The following is an 18450-nucleotide window of genomic DNA, read 5'->3' as shown; positions in this document are numbered from 1 at the left end:
CTCCGTAAATACTCTGATGACGACAGTTTGACAGCTTGGGCGAAACATCCTTAACCACTTCAAGCTAGAGATTGTGAGTCTGTGCCCTAAAATCAAGCTCCACCCTTAATTTTTTCCTCATTTTACTATTCTAATACTAAAGTAAATTCGGTTGCAACTTGCAGTTGTTGCAGACTTTAACAATGAGAAGTTTGTACCGAGTCTTTACTATGAATAAATGAATATGATGTGGAATTTTCTAGGCATACACAGACACTGTCATATGTTGTGACAATTTATTCTGTTATAAAAATATGAAATTGCATTTATATACTTAACTTTTTAATGACATGTACATGGAGTGTATATACACTCACCTAAAGGATTATTAGGAACACCTGTTCAATTACTCAAACAACCAATTACATGGCAGTTGCTTCAATGCATTTAGGGGTGTGGTCCTGGTCAAGACAATCTCCTGAACTCCAAACTGAATGTCAGAATGGGAAAGAAAGGTGATTTAAGCAATTTTGACCGTGGCATGGTTGTTGGTGCCAGACGGGCTGGTTTGAGCATTTCACAATCTGCTCAGTTACGGGGATTTTCACGCACAATTATTTCTGCGTGGGTTTACAAAGAATGGTGTGAAAAGGGAAAAACATCCAGTATGTGGCAGTCCTGTGGGCGAAAATGCCTTGATGATGCTAGAGGTCAGAGGATAATGGGCCGACTGATTCAAGCTGATAGAGGAGCAACTTTGACTGAAATAACCACTCGTTACAACCAAGGTATGCAGCAAAGCATTTGTGAAGCCATAAAACGCACAACCTTGAGGCGGATGGGCTACAACAGCAGGAGACCCCACCGAGTTACACTCATCTCCACCTCAAATAGGAAAAAGAGGCTACAATTTGCAAGAGCTCACCAAAATTGGACAGTTGAAGACTAGAAAAATGTTGCCTGGTCTGTTGATTCTCGATTTCTGTTGAGACATTCAGATGGTAGAGGCAGAATTTGGTTTAAACAGAATGAGACCATGGATCCATCATACCTTGTTACCACTGTGCAGGCAGGTGGTGGTGAAATGGTGTGCGGGATGTTTTCTTGGCACATTTTAGGCCCCTTAGTGCCAATTGGGCATTGTTTAAATGCCATGGCCTTCCTGAGCTTTTTTTCTGACCATATCCATCCCTTTATGGCCACCATGTACCCATCCTCTGATGGCTAATTCCAGGAGGATAATGCACTATGTCACAAAGCTCGAATCATTTCAAATTGGTTTCTTGAACATGACAATGAGTTTACTGTACTAAAATGGCCCCCACAGTCACTCAACCCAATAGAGCATCTTTGGGATTTGATGGAACGGGAGCTTTGTACCCTGGATGTGCATCCCACAAATATTCATCAACTGCAAGATGCTATCCTATTAATATGGGCCAACATTGCTAAAGAATGCTTTCAGCACCTTGTTGAATCAATGCCACAGGCGAAAGGGGGTCAAACACAGTATAGTATGGTGTTCCTAATAATCCTTTAGGTGAGTGTGTATTTAGGTTGTTTATAAATTGTGTATTTATTAGGAATGCACTGATATGAAAAATTTTGCAGATACCGATAATTCTTTATTTGAAATTGGCTGATAAATCTAAATCCAATCATTTTTGAGAGCCTGGTTACAAATTCTCATTATAATTTTAATGTGACAGACTCTGCACACGTTGCACTTATCTGTATTTTTCTTCTTTAAATGATTCAAATCATATTTCAAAGAATTCAAAACCATGGCGAACAATGTTCATCTGAAGTGCCTCGGCTGAAGGAAATAATCCATTATTTATCGGCTTTAATATATCAGCCAAATTTTCTTATTGGGCCGATAACGATAACATTAAAAATGAACATATATCAGCCGATACGTGAATCCCTTAAAGGAATACATTTGACTAGAGATGGCTATGGTTCTGACTTAGTACTGTAGGCCTGCTATAATGTTGCTTGAATTTTTTAAGCTTAAAAAATGATGAATAATTACCTTTTTAAAGTGTGAACAACCCATACATAGCAAACATGCAGACTCAACAAAACATGCGCCCACACACTCCACACAGCCACCACGGGACTTGACGTCCCAATCCAAGACGTTCTGCAAGCTTCCTCTCACAGATCTTGGTTCAGAGAGCATGAAATTGACAGACGGGGGATGTGGGATCCGACTGCTGTGCTGTTTCTATCTCTCATCGAACTGGAGTTAATGACCTTGTTACTGCCACATGGCAAACCTAGAAACGCTTTACTCGAGGGCAGTTTACAGCGCCCGCTCAAGTGCTACAAAGAGCAATCTGCAATGTTCCACAAGGCCTGTCGCACCTTTAACGCCAAACACAACAATAACTAAAAGAGGATGAAAAATTTAACTGCCAATGACAGGAAACACATACATTATAGGACTTTTTAAAATCACGTTATTGCCCATAAGAGACAATCTTATAAGCTTTAAAAGGTTTGCAGCAGAGCAGCCTTGAAGTTTTCTTGGACTTTTGAGACCAACGTGACCTCTGTGTCCATTAGATTCTCAGCAGGAAGTTCTAGAAACGTAACACAATGCTGGAGACACGGTTGAATAATTGATATCAATTATGCTATTTCAAAGACACATGCATTATTCAGTGAAACTTTGTATTAGTCCCAAATCCATGACTACAGCTAAAGGCGTTACACTGAGACAGGAAGTAGACAGAGAAATATGCCCTTCAACTCAAGATCATGCGAAACACACGAAACAAGCGTCTCGGCCACAAAGGAACACTGGGAAACCAAAGGTACAACTTAAGCTATAAATGAGTGCAACACTTCCTGAGAGTGGAAAAGGCCTATGGCACTGGCAGAGAATGGAAAAAGAAAGCGGAACTGGATGAATTATATGCACGCTGTGAAAAAAAGTGTTGTATTTGCAAAATATTTGCTTTTAGTATCTTATTTAGTCAGAGAAGACAGGAACTCTTAAATGGCCGTCAATAGAGTGCTGCAGTGATGATGTAATTGTGTATGCCAAACAGTAAGTTAGCATCACCCTGGTTCCCTTGAGAAAAAGCCAATAGGATTTTCCATCGGAATGGATTATTGCATAAAATAAACTCTCTGACCAACAAAAAGAAAATTATTCTTTCACATTTTGTTCACTTTTATGAATTTTAAAAAACCTAAATACTATCAACAAAAGTAAAAAGCTAATTGTAGGCTATAAACGAATTACACCACAGTCGCAACTATTTCAGTTTCTTTCAAAACAATTTTCTTGAAAGTTGTAGTTATGAATGCTTGCTAGCACGATTAGAAACAACGAGGCTGTGAAAGCGGACTAGTGAGTAGTTTACCCGTTCAGGTGATGACATTTAATGTCGACGACAACCTCTGTAGTCCCATTTAGCCACTTGCTAGCAACCACCTTTTACAAGCGAGTAAACGCTTAAAAAAATCACAATTAAGGGGGGTATTACTATGTATATTATGTTGTCAACATAAACAAACATCGCTAAACAGGTAATAAACATAATCTAGCAAACATGTATTTGTTTTTTTTTTTAAGGTTGAAATGTTGCAGATATATGTAACAAGCAAAGTATTTATCATTCATAACGTAAAAAATAAAATAAAATAAAGATATCAGTTGTGTTATTATTCATAAATACCTGTAATGATGTTGGGTTAGGGTGGGTTAAGGTTAGGTTGAGCCAGGGTCCTTTTGTCTCTTTGTCTGACTACACCAGTGAGTTCATATACACGATTTACTGGTTCATGGCCTAGGAAGTGTGGGAGTTGATTGAGACACCCGTAGATAGGTGCAGTAACGGTATTCACCAGCAGAGGCTAACTGGATCATGCTAAATCCAGACACTTTAGTTTTCACACCGGATATAATGCTCTCGGACCGGAAGTCCCCCCCTACGGTGCAGTAATCTCTGTCTGCATGTCATTTAAGTCCAGTCTTGTCCGTGATCATATCTCAAAGCTCCTTAATGGGGCTTATGTTTCATGAGCGAGTGCGTTCTACCCAATGTGTTTATGCCTCAGTTAATCCTTGCGCTTGAATGCATGTGTGTGCATATGTGTAATATGTCTTCCCACAGCATTCACTGTAGTTACTTTGTGTGTTCGGCAGATGTTCAGTGACATACAACATTACATAAGTCTATAAAGCATGCAGAGGTACATTAGGAAACATCAATACATGGATGAAACGTACATGGATGCATGCGAGGTCATAATCAATTCATGCTCTTTTATGGTGATGTTTACTGATGGTTGTGCAGCTGGCGAGGGTGGGCGGGGCTATTCCACCGCTGATGGCATTTATCTGTTTTGTGTGATGAATTGAGGGTCCCTTTCAATAAGAATTATGTTATGGAACGTAAGACGGGACCTCCTGTTTTAAGGAACGATCTTGAAAGGGAGGGGGGAGGGGGGAGGGGGGGGGGGCGACCAGGAAGTATTACTAATTAGCATGTGGCAAAGAAAATTAATCTCTTTTTCTATTTGTATGTAAATTGTGGAGCACAAGTAAGCTTACAATATCAAAGTACAGACAGCATCTAAAATGTAAACACTTCAAATGTTTACAAATCTATTAATGTTCAACAATTAATCGAATAGGTTGTTTATATTGCATTTGTGATAAATTAGGTTAATTAAATATGTTTAACACCACCACATTGATTTGTTGACCCATTTGCCTAATTTGACGTTGCGTTTTCATTTCGAAAGATTGATCGGAACTGTTGTTACACCAATGACACTGTATGAATCTCTAATGAGTGAAACGCATTTGCTTTCCTGAATATTTAGAATAGAAATACTATTCTTACATTTTCTGCAGTATATAGTATTCATGCACAGATTGCTAGGATGAACTAAATGTGCAGTATAAAACACAGCATGAGATTGCAGTGCACTCGACTTGACCCTTTCATTTCCAGTGTGATGAATGAACTGTTTATTCGACTGACTCATTATTTGACTTCAACTGAGTACAGGCTGAGTAAAAATACACAATATCCATTTTAACACAGAACATGTGTTGAACTACAGTTGATTACCATGGAATGAAAGTGTTCATGCTCAGCATTTTAAAGTCTTTCCTCAGTCGTCTGACCTTAAAGCCATTTAAACCCTTTGGGAAATTATAAACCTGATTTGTCAAGAAGTCAAGCAGGTCTTCCAATGAAGCTCAGCTTTTAAGGACGATTTTAAATAAGTTTAGCATGGCACATACACAATGTTTAGCGAGTCAATGCCCAGATGAATGGCTGCAGTAATAAAAATAAATAAAGGGAGAGCCAACACAATATTAATAAGTACACTCTAAAAAATGCTGGGTTGTTTTAACCCAACTTTGGGTCAAATATGGACTAACCCAGCCGTTGGGTTAAATTTTTACATGACATTTTTAACCCAACATTTCGGGTTTGTCCATATTTGACCCAAAATTGGGTTAAAACAACCCAGCATTTTTTAGAGTGTAGGGCTGTGAAACGATTAATCGCGATTAATCGCATGTGGTTACATAATATATGTGTGTGTAGTATGCATAATTATTTTGTATATATAAATACACACACATGCATGTATATATTTAAGAAATATTTGCATGTATATACTTTATAGACATTTATTCAAAATGTATATTAAACATGAATATAAATATTTGATATATTTTATTTATTTATTTATTTATTTGTTTATTTCGAGCAATATGTAGTTACACATGACAAGGCAATACGAAGCATTTTGGTTAGTCTGTACAGGCCTTTAAATTCATCATATTTACATCAACTTTAACAAAACCTAAATCTAATGCTCGAAACGGAGTGGATAGAAGTCAAACTTATTTGAACCCATATATTAATAAAACATTTAACACATGCATGTGTAAATATATACATATGTGTATATTTATACTGCATAATTATGCACACAACACACACATATATTATGTAAAAACAAACTTGTATTTTGGATCAGATTAATCACGATTAATCGTTTCACAGCACTATTTATAAGTGATTAAATTGTAGTCAATGAATGCTTTAATTCCACATTCATTTAGAAATTTCAGCTCCAACCAGTTGTCAGAAGACATGGAAAGCTTAATGTGTCTCTAAACTGTATGCCCACACATGAAATATAGTATATATATAAGTGTCTATAAATACATTCTAATATATCTACGAATACTAATGAGATCACCTTGTGCAAAGACAGAAAGGCCACATAGTAACATGATACTCAATTGAAGCTAGGGTTCATAAGGGGGCTTATGGGAAATGGAGGCAGCTTAAAATGCCGCAGAGGGTTTATGGGGATGAACAGCTACAATCTGCAGTTCATTACCTGCAAGGGGGAAGGAGAAGATTACTGAATCACTTACACTTCTGTCTCTCTCTCTCTCTTTCTCCGTCCCTCGTCGACTTGTGAGGGAACGCTGGGAATGAGGTGTGTTTGAAATCAATTGCATGTGTTCTAGTTTGGATTCATATCGGTACGTCTCTGGCTTTTCATTTACCTTTACAAACCACGTCTCTCTTTTGAGTCTGCGGGTGTGATTGCATCTTAGTGACGGAAGCATTCAGAATCTCAATACCATCTGTAGAGGAGAGAGTCTATAGAAACCATTTATCAAACCTGAGGTGAAGGCACCACAACACACACTATACACATCTTGTCTTAGGTCACACAAATCACACACCCACCCACACATGCACCTATTGTGCTCAGACAATGCCATTATACTGCAAGTTATCTGGTTGAAACTTAGTTTGAAGCAAGTAGTTTTAAATCTGAGCCTGTGTCGTCTGAATAATGGCTGATCGTGGCAACAGGCCCATAACTATTTCTGTCAGGAACCGTACAACTGTGTCAGCGCCTCCCACTCCTCATTTCTTTCTCGTGTTTTCTTTCTCACCCTCTCTCGCTCAGCCCAGGAGGGTTTTTCCAGAGCATACTGTCTATAAAATGGGTCAGGACGGGACAAGGCTCTATTTTTATCAAATCATTTTCATAACTCCACAACAGGTATCTCACAGACCTTGATGCCCATATAACCGTAGACCAATAGCGCGGAGGTTCCCTCAGTAGTCCGTTCCCCATCGCTCTCCAGGGCTACACAGCTGCTGCCTGGATAGTTCAAGGCGCAGAACAATGAAGGCTGCTGGAAAGCTTTCAGCTCAGTGCCGATCTCTGTAATGTTGGAAGTTGAACTATGCAAATTTTTAGATATATAGATTAATATATAGATTAATATATCATCATATGGATTAGATAATGCATTTTTTTTTTCCTTTTTGGAGCTTGACAGTTATATCCACATTAGTCTATTAGCTGACATTTTGTAAAATATCCTTTTTTGTTTTCAGTGGAAGAAAGATAATATAATATGTGTAATGATGATGATATAATATTGGGGTTCCCTGTTCTTGACAAATGAATTTCCACTCTTAAAAATAAAGGTTATTTATTGGGATCTATGGTTCCATCAAAATTCAAAATTCAAAAATAATAAAAAATCATACATGGAAACTTTTCATTGCACAACCCCTTAACTGTCACCTTAGGTGGGACGTTTGCCACTATATTTTTAAAACAATAATATCTTAGTAAATACCTTAAGTAATATTGACAAACTATATATCATTTGAAAGCTTACATTTTTTTACACTTACAAATTCACCATTTGTGATGCGGCAGCGAGCTGTGACTTACATGCATGTTCTTTGTATGTGTTTCTTAGAGGTTGAATTCATATCAGAACCTGCCAAACTTCCCATACTACTCCTGAATAGGATATCTACTTCATAAATTCTATGAAAATTGTGGAAATAAGGGTTCATATCACTCAAAACACAAATGCAAATGCAGGTGCCCTGGGCAGTAATGGAGTCTGGTTGTGCCCTATAGTGAAAAAGTTTGGTACTGCGCTCAAACAAAATCTTACTGAAAGCTCATTTTTTCAGATATCAACCTAAAATTTAAAACACAACTTTGATTTTTCTGCCGTTTTAGAGTAGCCCAGGTTTTGAAAATATATATTTTATGTAAAATATGAATTAACATTTTTACAGTGTACATTTCCATAAACTCAAACTTCTATAACTTTTTTTTTCTGTTTCACTTTCCTAATTTATTTCTGCAAAAATCTGCCAAATGTCTTCTTTAAAATAAGACCAATCATATGTCTATATTCTGAAGCATTCTTGAATTTAAGTTCGAAATGTGCATTTTCATATCTATTAAAAAAAAAAGGGGGGGGGTGTTGACAGTTAACAGGTTAAAATGGAAAAAGACTGTTTAGATCATTTATTGAAATGTATTTATTTATAAGAAAAAAATGATTCTTTAAGAACTTTGGGGAATGCAAAATGGTTCTTCTATGGCATCTTTGCGAAAACCCACTTTTGCAACCTTTATTCACTTTATGAGTGTATAGGATCCTAAAAACAATTTTTATTCAGACCATTATGGCTAATTAATTATTAATACTGTTATTTGAACCGTTTAATTTTTGCTCAGCACAAAGACGGAATGTTTCTTTTTCATTAAACAGGACAAATTGAACAAATTAAAGTTAAATCTATTATAATTACTTTAGGGGATGAAAATAATCACCATAGACAATTTTCATCAGTCATCCAAAATGTTATTTTGCCACTTAAGAGTATCATTAATTTATAAAAGGTAAGGTTACATTACCATAAAACATCTGTTCCTTACATAATGCTGCTAAAAGACTAAACTCTAAAAGGAGAGTACTTTGAGATAGCCATGAAAAGTCTAACTCGCTGATAGATGTGCCATATTCAAAAGTAAATGACAATGGCATGTTGTCATAATCGCAAATTCTGGGGATTTTAACCTTTTAAATCATTCAGCTGAATTGCCTCTTCCAGATTTGACGGTGCATTTTAAACCTTAATGGTCATTACAGGCTTTGCACCAAATGCTGCATGAGTACATGAAGAATGTCTGCCCAAGTGGATGTATGAAATCCATTATGTGACAGAAGAGCACAATCCCTGAGGCAGCTCGTCTAATTTACGTGGGCTTATTACAATGAGATACTTATAGAGCTTGACAATATAGTGGCATATTATGAATGACCTTCTCTTTAGCTGCAGTGAGGAAGGGAGGGGAGGGGAATGGGAGCATGCGGAAGAGAAAAATGCTCTGGGGATTGAGGTGTTTCCCCATTGGCTGTGTCCTCCGAGTCTCTGAGCCTATCCGTTACACACGCTTTCTCTAAGTCGATGGTTATCAAACACACACTTTCGCTTGCATTTAAACACTCACTTATGCTTAAAAAAATCATATGCACACACAGACACAATGGTGATATAACAAAAGCCAGTTTGATTCCCTGCATCCAGATGCCGGTTAAGCAGCATGCATTGTAAACATTCCCAAATTAATCTGCTTACGTAACCCCTGACATTGATTAAAATACACAGAATTCAATGTAATGATCTCTGATTCGACTGCAAGCTAAAATAATGTTTGTTTGAGTCCCAAAGACTGGAATAGGGCAATGACAAGACAAATTCAGATTGGTACAGTAGCACTGAAAGGACAAATCTGTTAAGCATGAGTCCAAATGAAAGGAATCGGTGAAAACGACAGGGACAGGATAGACGGACCAGACTTAAGACATAAAAAGGGGAGGGGAGGAGGGGCGGTCTTAGGATAGCAACACAGGGCAGAATGTCCCAAGGCTTGCAGCGCATCGGTAAGCTACACAGGCTCTGAATTAGAGTCAGTTGCCTTTGAACCAAATGCCGCTCTACACTTCTGAGAAGAAAATCCCCTCATTTCTCAGTTCACAGAGAGGCAGGAGACAAAAGCTGTCTCATCCCCGCATTCTAATCACCAGCTCTGGGATGCACACTCACACACACACACACACACAACACAGCTTAACAAACACACACTCAATATCTGAGAGCCGTCTCATCACGCTCTCTGTTCTCTTTATCCTGCTCTGGCCGTGACACAGTCTAAATATCTGCTCCACCTTGTTTGCTAATGCTGGTGCTTTTCACTGTACTCCTCAAGCACAATTTGGGTAATTGGACACACTGCATGGGCTAATTCTTTGTTATTGTTTTTATGGGAAAGATTGACCTTTGAGAGCATTGACGGCGCATATCCGAAATGGCTATCTAGTACATTTAATACAGGATTTGAAATGTTTCTAGAACCACAAGAGATTTCAGATATCCTGTTGTTGCTTTTGAAGTGAGATTAATCTTTTTAAAATGTTTTGTGGCTAAATGCACTATAGTTCAAAAATGTCTGGGATAAGTAAAGCAAATATGCATTACTTAACATTTAAAAAGTGACAGTAAAGACATTTATAAATGTTACAAAAGATTTTCATTAATTAAAAGTAAATGATGTTCTTTTTATTTACCTAATTTATGAATTTTAGATTTATCAAAGAACCCTGACATATTTATTTATATTAATATTATTTTCATTCATTTTATATTATATTTAATATAAAAATAATAATAATATTGTATTATATTTTCCACAAAAGTACTTAGCAGCAGCTTCTTTTTCAACATTGATATTAATAAGAAATATTTCTTTGCCCCAAATCAGCATATTATTTTGTTTTCTGAAGGGTCATGTGACACTGAAGACTGGAGTAATGATGCTGAAAATTCAGCTTTGCCATCACAAGAATAAATTAATTAAATTTTTACTGTTGGTGTGAATAAGAGACTTAAAAAAAAAAAAAAAAAAATCATACAGACCTTAAAGGAGTAGTTCACTTTAAAAAAAACTTTTGCTGATAATTTACTCACCCCCATGTCATCCAAGATGTCCATATCATTGTTTCTTCGGTTGAAAAGAAATTAAGGTTTTTGATGAAAACATTTCAGCATTTTTGTCCATATGATGCATTTTAGTGGGAACCAAACGGTTCAAGGTCCAAAAGACACTTTCAGTACAAACTGCAAACTGTTCAAAGGGCTTTAAACGATTCCAGGGTCTTATCAAGCGAAACGATCGCTCATTTTAAAAAAATGTATAAGCTCAAATGCTCGCCTTGCTCTGTTCTGTGACGCATGTTTGTGACTCTTGTTCAAACTCGTTCATAAAAGTTAACAAATCTTTTTCCGAGTCATTTGATTCATTCAATGAACGAATTGACTCGGAAAAAAGATTCCTTAATTTCTTAATAAGAAATTAATTCCTCAATAAACCTTAATTTCTTTTTGACTGAAGAAAGAATGAGATGGGCATCTTGAATGACATGGGGGTGAGTAAATTATCAGCAAAAGTTTTTTTCAAAAGTGAACTACTCCTTTAAGCTTTTGAACGGTAGTCTATACAGACAGAACTGCATATTGAACTGTTTTATTTGGTGTTGTGATATTAGAGCTCCTAAATAAACAGCCACTTGCCACTGGAAGGCTGCCTTAAACCTAATCCAACACACCAACCTGACCTTTCTAGTATTCCTAAAGACCTTGATTACCTGGTTTAGGTGTGTTTCATTAATATTAGATGTATACTCTGTGGGATGGAACGGGATTGTACCCCAATGATATAACCAGAGAAGTTCAGAACCACGGAGAGCAACCTGGAAAGTCAGCACCATGGAGAGAGTCCAACCTCTTCAACACAAGGCCCACAATTGGTACTTTCACACCATAAACTAAGCCTGACGTTTTCAGCACCAATGAAAGTGCCCGCATCATCCTAATTACACCATCTTCTTTCACATCAGTTTATTTGGCCAAACTCTTGCTATGAGGAGGGTAATTAAAACGTCTGCATAATTATTTACCACTCTAAAAGCTGCATGTTTGTCAATTATCTGTGAATCATTATTGTGGAGACACATGGAGGGCACCTGCATAATTATTCTAATTATGATAATCATCAATCCTTAAAAGAGCATTCAGTCACTTACAGAGGTGTAGAGATATCCCTCGCTGTTCATGCCCAGGTAGAAACCAGTCTTCGCTCCCTGGATCGCCACTATCCGCAGACCCACAGGAATCAAGTTGAACTGTGCTGTGGGATGAAATCAAGAAGAATTCATGCTCAGAGAAATAGATCAAATACTTGATGAAGAATAGCAAACAGTGTCAGGTGTCAGAGAGAATGGAATAGTCAGGTTGAAAAGGGTGGGTGGTAGTCAATCAAAGTGTCTTTTCCCGTCTAAGTGGGCGGTTCTTGGGAAGAATAAGCTGCAATGACGACCATTATTTTCCTTGAGTCAAATGTCTGACTAGAGACAACGTAAAATAGGATGAAACAGGATAACAGAGATGAAGACGAGAAAGACATAGAAGAGAGGATGTAAAACTGTCAGGGATGGCAAAGATAATAGCATGAGGTGGGGGAAGGTATCCAGTATAGGGACTATCTGCCCTACGTCTGTTGTCCTTGATAGAAAGATGGATTGCATTTGATATGGATGATTCAAGGAACACCACTTCTTCTGATAGATAGCAGAAGACAAAACATGCTAAATAAATGGGTGGGAAAGACTGAGAGAGATATTCCCTCACAGGCTAAGGTAAATATTTCTGCAATTAGTCTTCAGTGAGATTTCCCTGCCAGAGTTTGACAGATTTATGACTGTATGTAATTGCTGTTGGACATTATTGTAACGATTTAGCACCATCAAATTCACCTCATTGGGCGTGAAGTGTTTAGGATTCATGTCAGACCGCCCTGTCACAACGTTCATGGGACGCTGCAGTAGTATGGTTATTTAATATGTGCGACAGTCATTTCAATAGACAAGCGTGACATGTAAGCTAGTCCTTGACAACCCAGACAGGAATGTGCTATACACTAGCGCACCCTGACAACTGCCATCCCAATAAAATACTTCTCAATCCGTTTTACACACACACACACACACAAATCACATAGAGCTACATAAGGCATGCAAGAGCTCATGACACATCATATTCCCTCTCTTTACTGTCTATTTCCCTTCTAGAACAGCATGTTATGGTGACTCAACATAAAAATAAAATTGTGCCATTGAGACCTCAGGTTGAACCTGTACAGCAGAATTAATGGATTAGTTTTTCAAAAAAATTAATTCTGTCATTTATTACTCACCCTCATGACGTTTCAAACCCGTAAGGCTTTCATTCTTCTTCAGAATGCAAATTAAGTTATTTTGATTAAATCTGAGACCTTTCTTTCCCTCGGTTGACAACCTACGCAAATACCACTTTGACGCTTCAAAAAGTTAAAAAAGATTGTAAAACGAATCCATACGAATTTAGCAGTTTAGTCCATTTTTGAAAAGGCACAATCACTTTATTTGATAAACAGACTTAATTTAGGCTTTTATTCACATTTAAACTGTAACGTCTGCATCCGCCATCCATTCCTCCAACCGCCAGAGGGAGCCATCGCCTGAGTACTGGCTACTGCCTGTTCTTCTTGCATCACTTCCTGTTATAAGCCATGTTGTTTGTTAATCATGTTGTGAAGGATTGCCAGTTTACCCTGGCTTTACTGAGCATTTCTGTTATATTGTTTTTTGTCGTGTGTATGTTTCTGTGTATGAAATTCATTGCGTATTTTTACATTTTGAATATATCCCTCCACTGCATACTGTAACCCCTTCCTCAATCTAGAGGATATTGCGGAAAGATTGCTACAAGTAAGACTCTTTCCATCATGGCAATCTGTCGCGTTTGACCATTTGTTTGACGGGCATAGTAACAATAACTAGGGGGCGTGGCTTTTGCGAACGGTCAATTCAGAGGCTGCATCCTTCAAAGGACGAATGCATGCACGAATGAATGTGAAGAAGGCTCCTTCGAACATGGTCTACAAATGCGTCCTTCTTTTCCCGTGTCTTGAAGGATAGAACGAGTGGATCCAAAGATTAGAGATTCATAGTGCGCCAATGACTGGATATTTATTTAGAGAAAATGCCAGATTACACTTTTAAATGTAAGTATTGCAGGGATTCAACTTACTGGAATTTTCAAAAAAATACTTTAAATCTGTTATTTAAATTATGTGATTTGTGGATAGTTTATCCTCTTTCTTATGTACATAAATGGACCATAAATTCCGCATGAATCCTCTTATCTTTTCAGACAGTTGAATATAACTTAAAGTCAATGGCATCGCTCGTCAATGGTAACAGTTGCTAGGCTACAAGAGCAATCCTATAGGCTGGACCGTCCCATTTAACAACGCTCGGTCCGACCTTTATAGGACCTTCGCGTCCTTTGAAGGATGCTTATGAACGGCAGCGAAGAAACACAACTGACGGTGGTAGGTCACGTGACACGTGACTAACAACATGGTGATGAAATGCGTCAAAATTTCATTCATACTATCTATATTCACAGTATATACAACATACTTTGTTAACAATCGCAAAGTAAATCCAATTGTACTGGTAGTACCTACTCAGACATGTAGTGAATGTGATTTTAGACGCAGCCCATGTTTTTATGAATGGGTTATTGAATCAATCACTCCATTAGTTCAAAATGCAGATCCACTTAGTACCGAAAAAAAGTAGTACAGTGAGTGACATACTAATAAATGTCAGCTCAGACATCATTAAAACAACAATTACCATATTATCATAAAAACTGAATAAATTCCAGACATCTAATTAAAATACACAAGGTCAAGAATATGAGAAAATCTTCTTCTAATTATCAGGTTTGGCCTTAATTCCAGATGAGACAAATATTCATACTACGGCATGTGATCTTGAATTCAGCTGAGTGTATCCCCAGAGTTGTACCAGGGTTATACACCTTAGGCCTGACATAAGGGACATATGCCAGCACAGCCTTTTAAATTAATTACAACAGACAGACAGACGGACCATGTACGTGAGGAGACTGTAAGACAGAGGAAATGAATGACACGAACAACAAAATTGTATTTTATGTCCGTCTAGCAGTCGCTGGAACGGACACACACAGACACAACTCAAGAGTTCCCACAACTGACCAACCAAAGGTCACACTGTGCTTGTCAGGTGTGAATTACAAGTGTGAAAGAACACGCGCTTACAGAAGCAGCTGTTCTCGTCCCTTGTGCCGTCCATGGTGCCATCCGGCAGCATCTGCAGGTAGTAGCCGTGCTGGCTGTACAGACGGGTGACGATGCCTTTTAGCTGTGGCTCTGCAGAGAGAAAACAAGTATTAGTCCGGGGAGAAAACATCACAGTTTGCGGTTTCCGACTTCATTAACGCTTCATTAAAGCTTACACAGAGTATATTCATTAACAGCGCCTCAAGATGTACTTATACTGCAAAGCTGTGCACATATTTAGAATGACACGCTCTCTCTAAAAAAAAGGTACATAAAGGGTGCATATTGGTACATATTAGTACATAAAAGGAACAAAAAGTGTACCTCCTGTCTGTATACATGAAGTGAACTGTCTATATAAAACGGTCTATACACTTACAAAGTTCTCAATGCTTCGTTTTGCATGTAGGGGCCCTCATTATGTTACTGTGTTAGTGTGGGGCTATTTTGAGCTTTGTAAGTGGTATAAACTAGCGATTTCTTTTTACTTAGTAAATGGCCATAGCCTGACTTCTAGTCAGAATATGAGTCTGAAACTGCTCCGTAGGACTTTGATTATGAGGCGTGTCTTAACCGAATCAGGAAAAAAAAACCCTCCGCACTCAATTGGATAGTCGGTAAACCTACAACCAATCAGAGCAACGCAGTAAGTCAACTACTTTGCATAGCGCAGTTTTCAAGAACTTACTTATTTTAGAAGTAAAATAACGAGTGTTGCTTCTTTTACTTACTCCTCCATGAGTGCGACCAAAGGAGAAATCACAACGACCACAGGCTTTTCATTACATCCCATCTTCTTAACTTAGCGACCATCAGAGCCAGCTGATAAGTTACACTTTTGCCGAATCATGTAAGAAGGACGGCAAAAATATCTTTCCTTTTGACAAATGCCTTGATTTCAGTTTTCTGTACGTCTATTAAAATGAATGCGCTGCAAATTTATTTTACAACAGACGCGACAGCGAAAAACTATACATCTCAATTCTCCAGCTGCAGTCACCTTTGAGGGAAACCAGTTAAGTACTCTTTGATAACGTGATGATTACGTCCTTGTCCATCATCGTATAAAGCCAACCCTGGCAATCTGATTGGCCCGTTCATTTTTTGACTGATCATAATTTCTCCTCAATGGATCGAGTCCAGACCGAGCTTCCTGACCAAAAAATGTTGTGGGCGGAGTTCGGGCTGGCATCCAGGCTAAAATGCCCCCAGTACTAGCATTATAGGCTAAACAGTTTTTAGAGATAAAACTCTTTACATTCGATTATCATGAAAACAAACCTCAGAGAACGATTGACTTGGATTGACTAAAGGTTCATTTTGCGCCGGAGTTCTCCTTTAACAGGAAATTAAATTAAACAAAAAGATTTGTTATAATTTAACCTATTAATGTAATCAAGAGCTGCATAAGCCTGAATGAATAACAAGACACAAACTTTTGTTCATGGTTTTCAAGGATGGATGGGTTGTGTCAAGCAACCTGTGAATTTCTGCCAAAATCCTTAAGAATTTGATTGAATGTGTATGCTCCCTTTTTAAAAGGTCACATCACGTCTATTTATTTTGCTATGCTAATCATTAAGCACTCAGTTAGGGTTTTTGCATGTGGCATTGTTTCTTCCACTGCGGTCCACGTTACCAGCAGACCTGCAACCCATTTTTTGGGCCACGACCCACCAGTTAAGAACTACTGGCCTAATTTAGCATCAATATCCAGAGCACAGCTGTTTCTTATGCACATGAAAATGCCTCCAAATGACCTGTAGGGTCAGATCAGAATAGGCTACCTTTCGCACATCTCACATATGGTGCATATGATGCATTAGTCATGAACATTTAGTATATAACTTGACATTTACACTTTAACTGCTTGAAGGCAATGTTTGCTCCCTCATTTCCTGTGGCCATTTTACCATGAACATTGTATTCACGTTAGTCCCATCTTTATTTTTAGACGAGCTTTGGTCACTTCAGGACTTTCGGAAATAAAATGTGGATGCAACTCTATTAAAGATTTATACCCATCGCGCGTTTAATATGAGACTTGAGGACAAGAACAGAAGCTGAATGTTTTATTAGTGCAGTCCCCCCGGCCAAGTTTGTTCATTTTAGAAACAAGCAAAAGGAAAGCTAAATAGAAAATTCCTTGTAAACAGACTACCTGTAGTTCCAAAAACAATGTGTAGTTGTAGTTAATGTAGTGACCACGTTAAGCACTGTTTCTTAGGACCAGCTGATTCATTCCCCACAGTGAAATTCAAATGAAAGAAATCTCTCAAGGAAGAAAAGCGATTATCTGGAGGGATAGGCAGGCTAGTTTCCACTGCGAAGGACATTAAAGGTTTGTATTGTATATAAATGTCGAGCCGGTGGGTTAAAAAGACAATCAGTCTCAAATTCATCATGCTTCATCATGTCAAACTTGAAATGAACTGAGAACTGCTTTGTTGTATATAAATGGTTAATCAGGCGATCCAATTACAAGTTAATGAAGATCTTTTTCCGCTACACGTCCTGGACAGTGAGTGTGTGTTCTTAAGTGTTTCCTTCCACTTTTCTTTGCTGTCACGACACCTTTAGCAATGCAGAGGAGGAATCTGCTGAACTTTTCCCAGGACCCGGTAAAAGCCTGCATTGATTTCACCCACGCAAATCCTGATAAAAATTCCACTGACACAAAGAGGTTGCAAAGCTCAGGTTTGTGTTTGTCTGATTGTGTGTATGTGTTCGTTTTGCTGCTACAGTTTTATCTCTAGCCAGCAAGAATCAGATCAGCAAGTAGTGAGTGTTGGAAGGAATAGGAAATTTTTCTGCTTTCAAGTACACGAGAAGCTCTTACTTCCGAGGCGAGCAGTTGGGTATTGGGTGTTTCTTCAACTAGAAACACTTTAGACCCTGTGGACTACAACAGAAACTCTCTTATAATACACTTTTAACCTTTTCACTGTCAACTAAAATGTCCAATAGTCTAAATACATGAGAAATTCTGTCATGCATGTTATAACCTAAACTTACCCACTGAGACTACATTTTGTGGCAGAAATGGCCTTTTAAAATGTTATTATGTTCTGCATGACTTGACTGTAATGGCACACAATAACAATACTCTTCTAAGTGATATTTACCTTGATTTTACTTCATGTCTCATATTGCATCTCAATGGACTTCACTGACACTGTCTGAGAGTACACAGCTCTGTATGTTTTCGAAATTGCTCTCGCGGTACTTTAATGTCATACACCGATCGGTCTGCCCAGCGCCGCTTCAAGTTGAACACACCTTTTCTGTTGTACCAGTGGATAGGCATAAGGGATACACCAGCATCACTTTTACACAATCCTCATTTGTATAAAGAAAGTCGTTAACTTT

General features: G+C 38.0%; 1 protein-coding gene across 1 annotated transcript in view; it reads right to left on the bottom strand.

Annotated features, from left to right (window-relative positions):
- Positions 1–18450, bottom strand: part of fgf11b (fibroblast growth factor 11b) — a 44644-nt gene that overhangs the window by 9216 nt on the left and 16978 nt on the right. The window contains exons 2-3 of the mRNA XM_039677832.2: positions 15061–15171; positions 11954–12057 (exon numbers count right to left, since the gene is read on the bottom strand). Of these exons, the coding sequence (XP_039533766.1) occupies positions 11954–12057; positions 15061–15171 (215 nt within the window). The remainder of the gene's footprint in view (positions 1–11953; positions 12058–15060; positions 15172–18450) is intronic.

This window comes from Pimephales promelas, chromosome 23 (assembly GCF_988280905.1).
Source record: "Pimephales promelas chromosome 23, fPimPro1.hap1.1, whole genome shotgun sequence".
In the NCBI taxonomy this organism is placed as follows: Eukaryota; Metazoa; Chordata; class Actinopteri; order Cypriniformes; family Leuciscidae; genus Pimephales; species Pimephales promelas.
The sequence above is the reverse complement of the archived record's forward strand: the minus strand, read 5'-3'. Positions and strand labels throughout refer to the sequence as shown.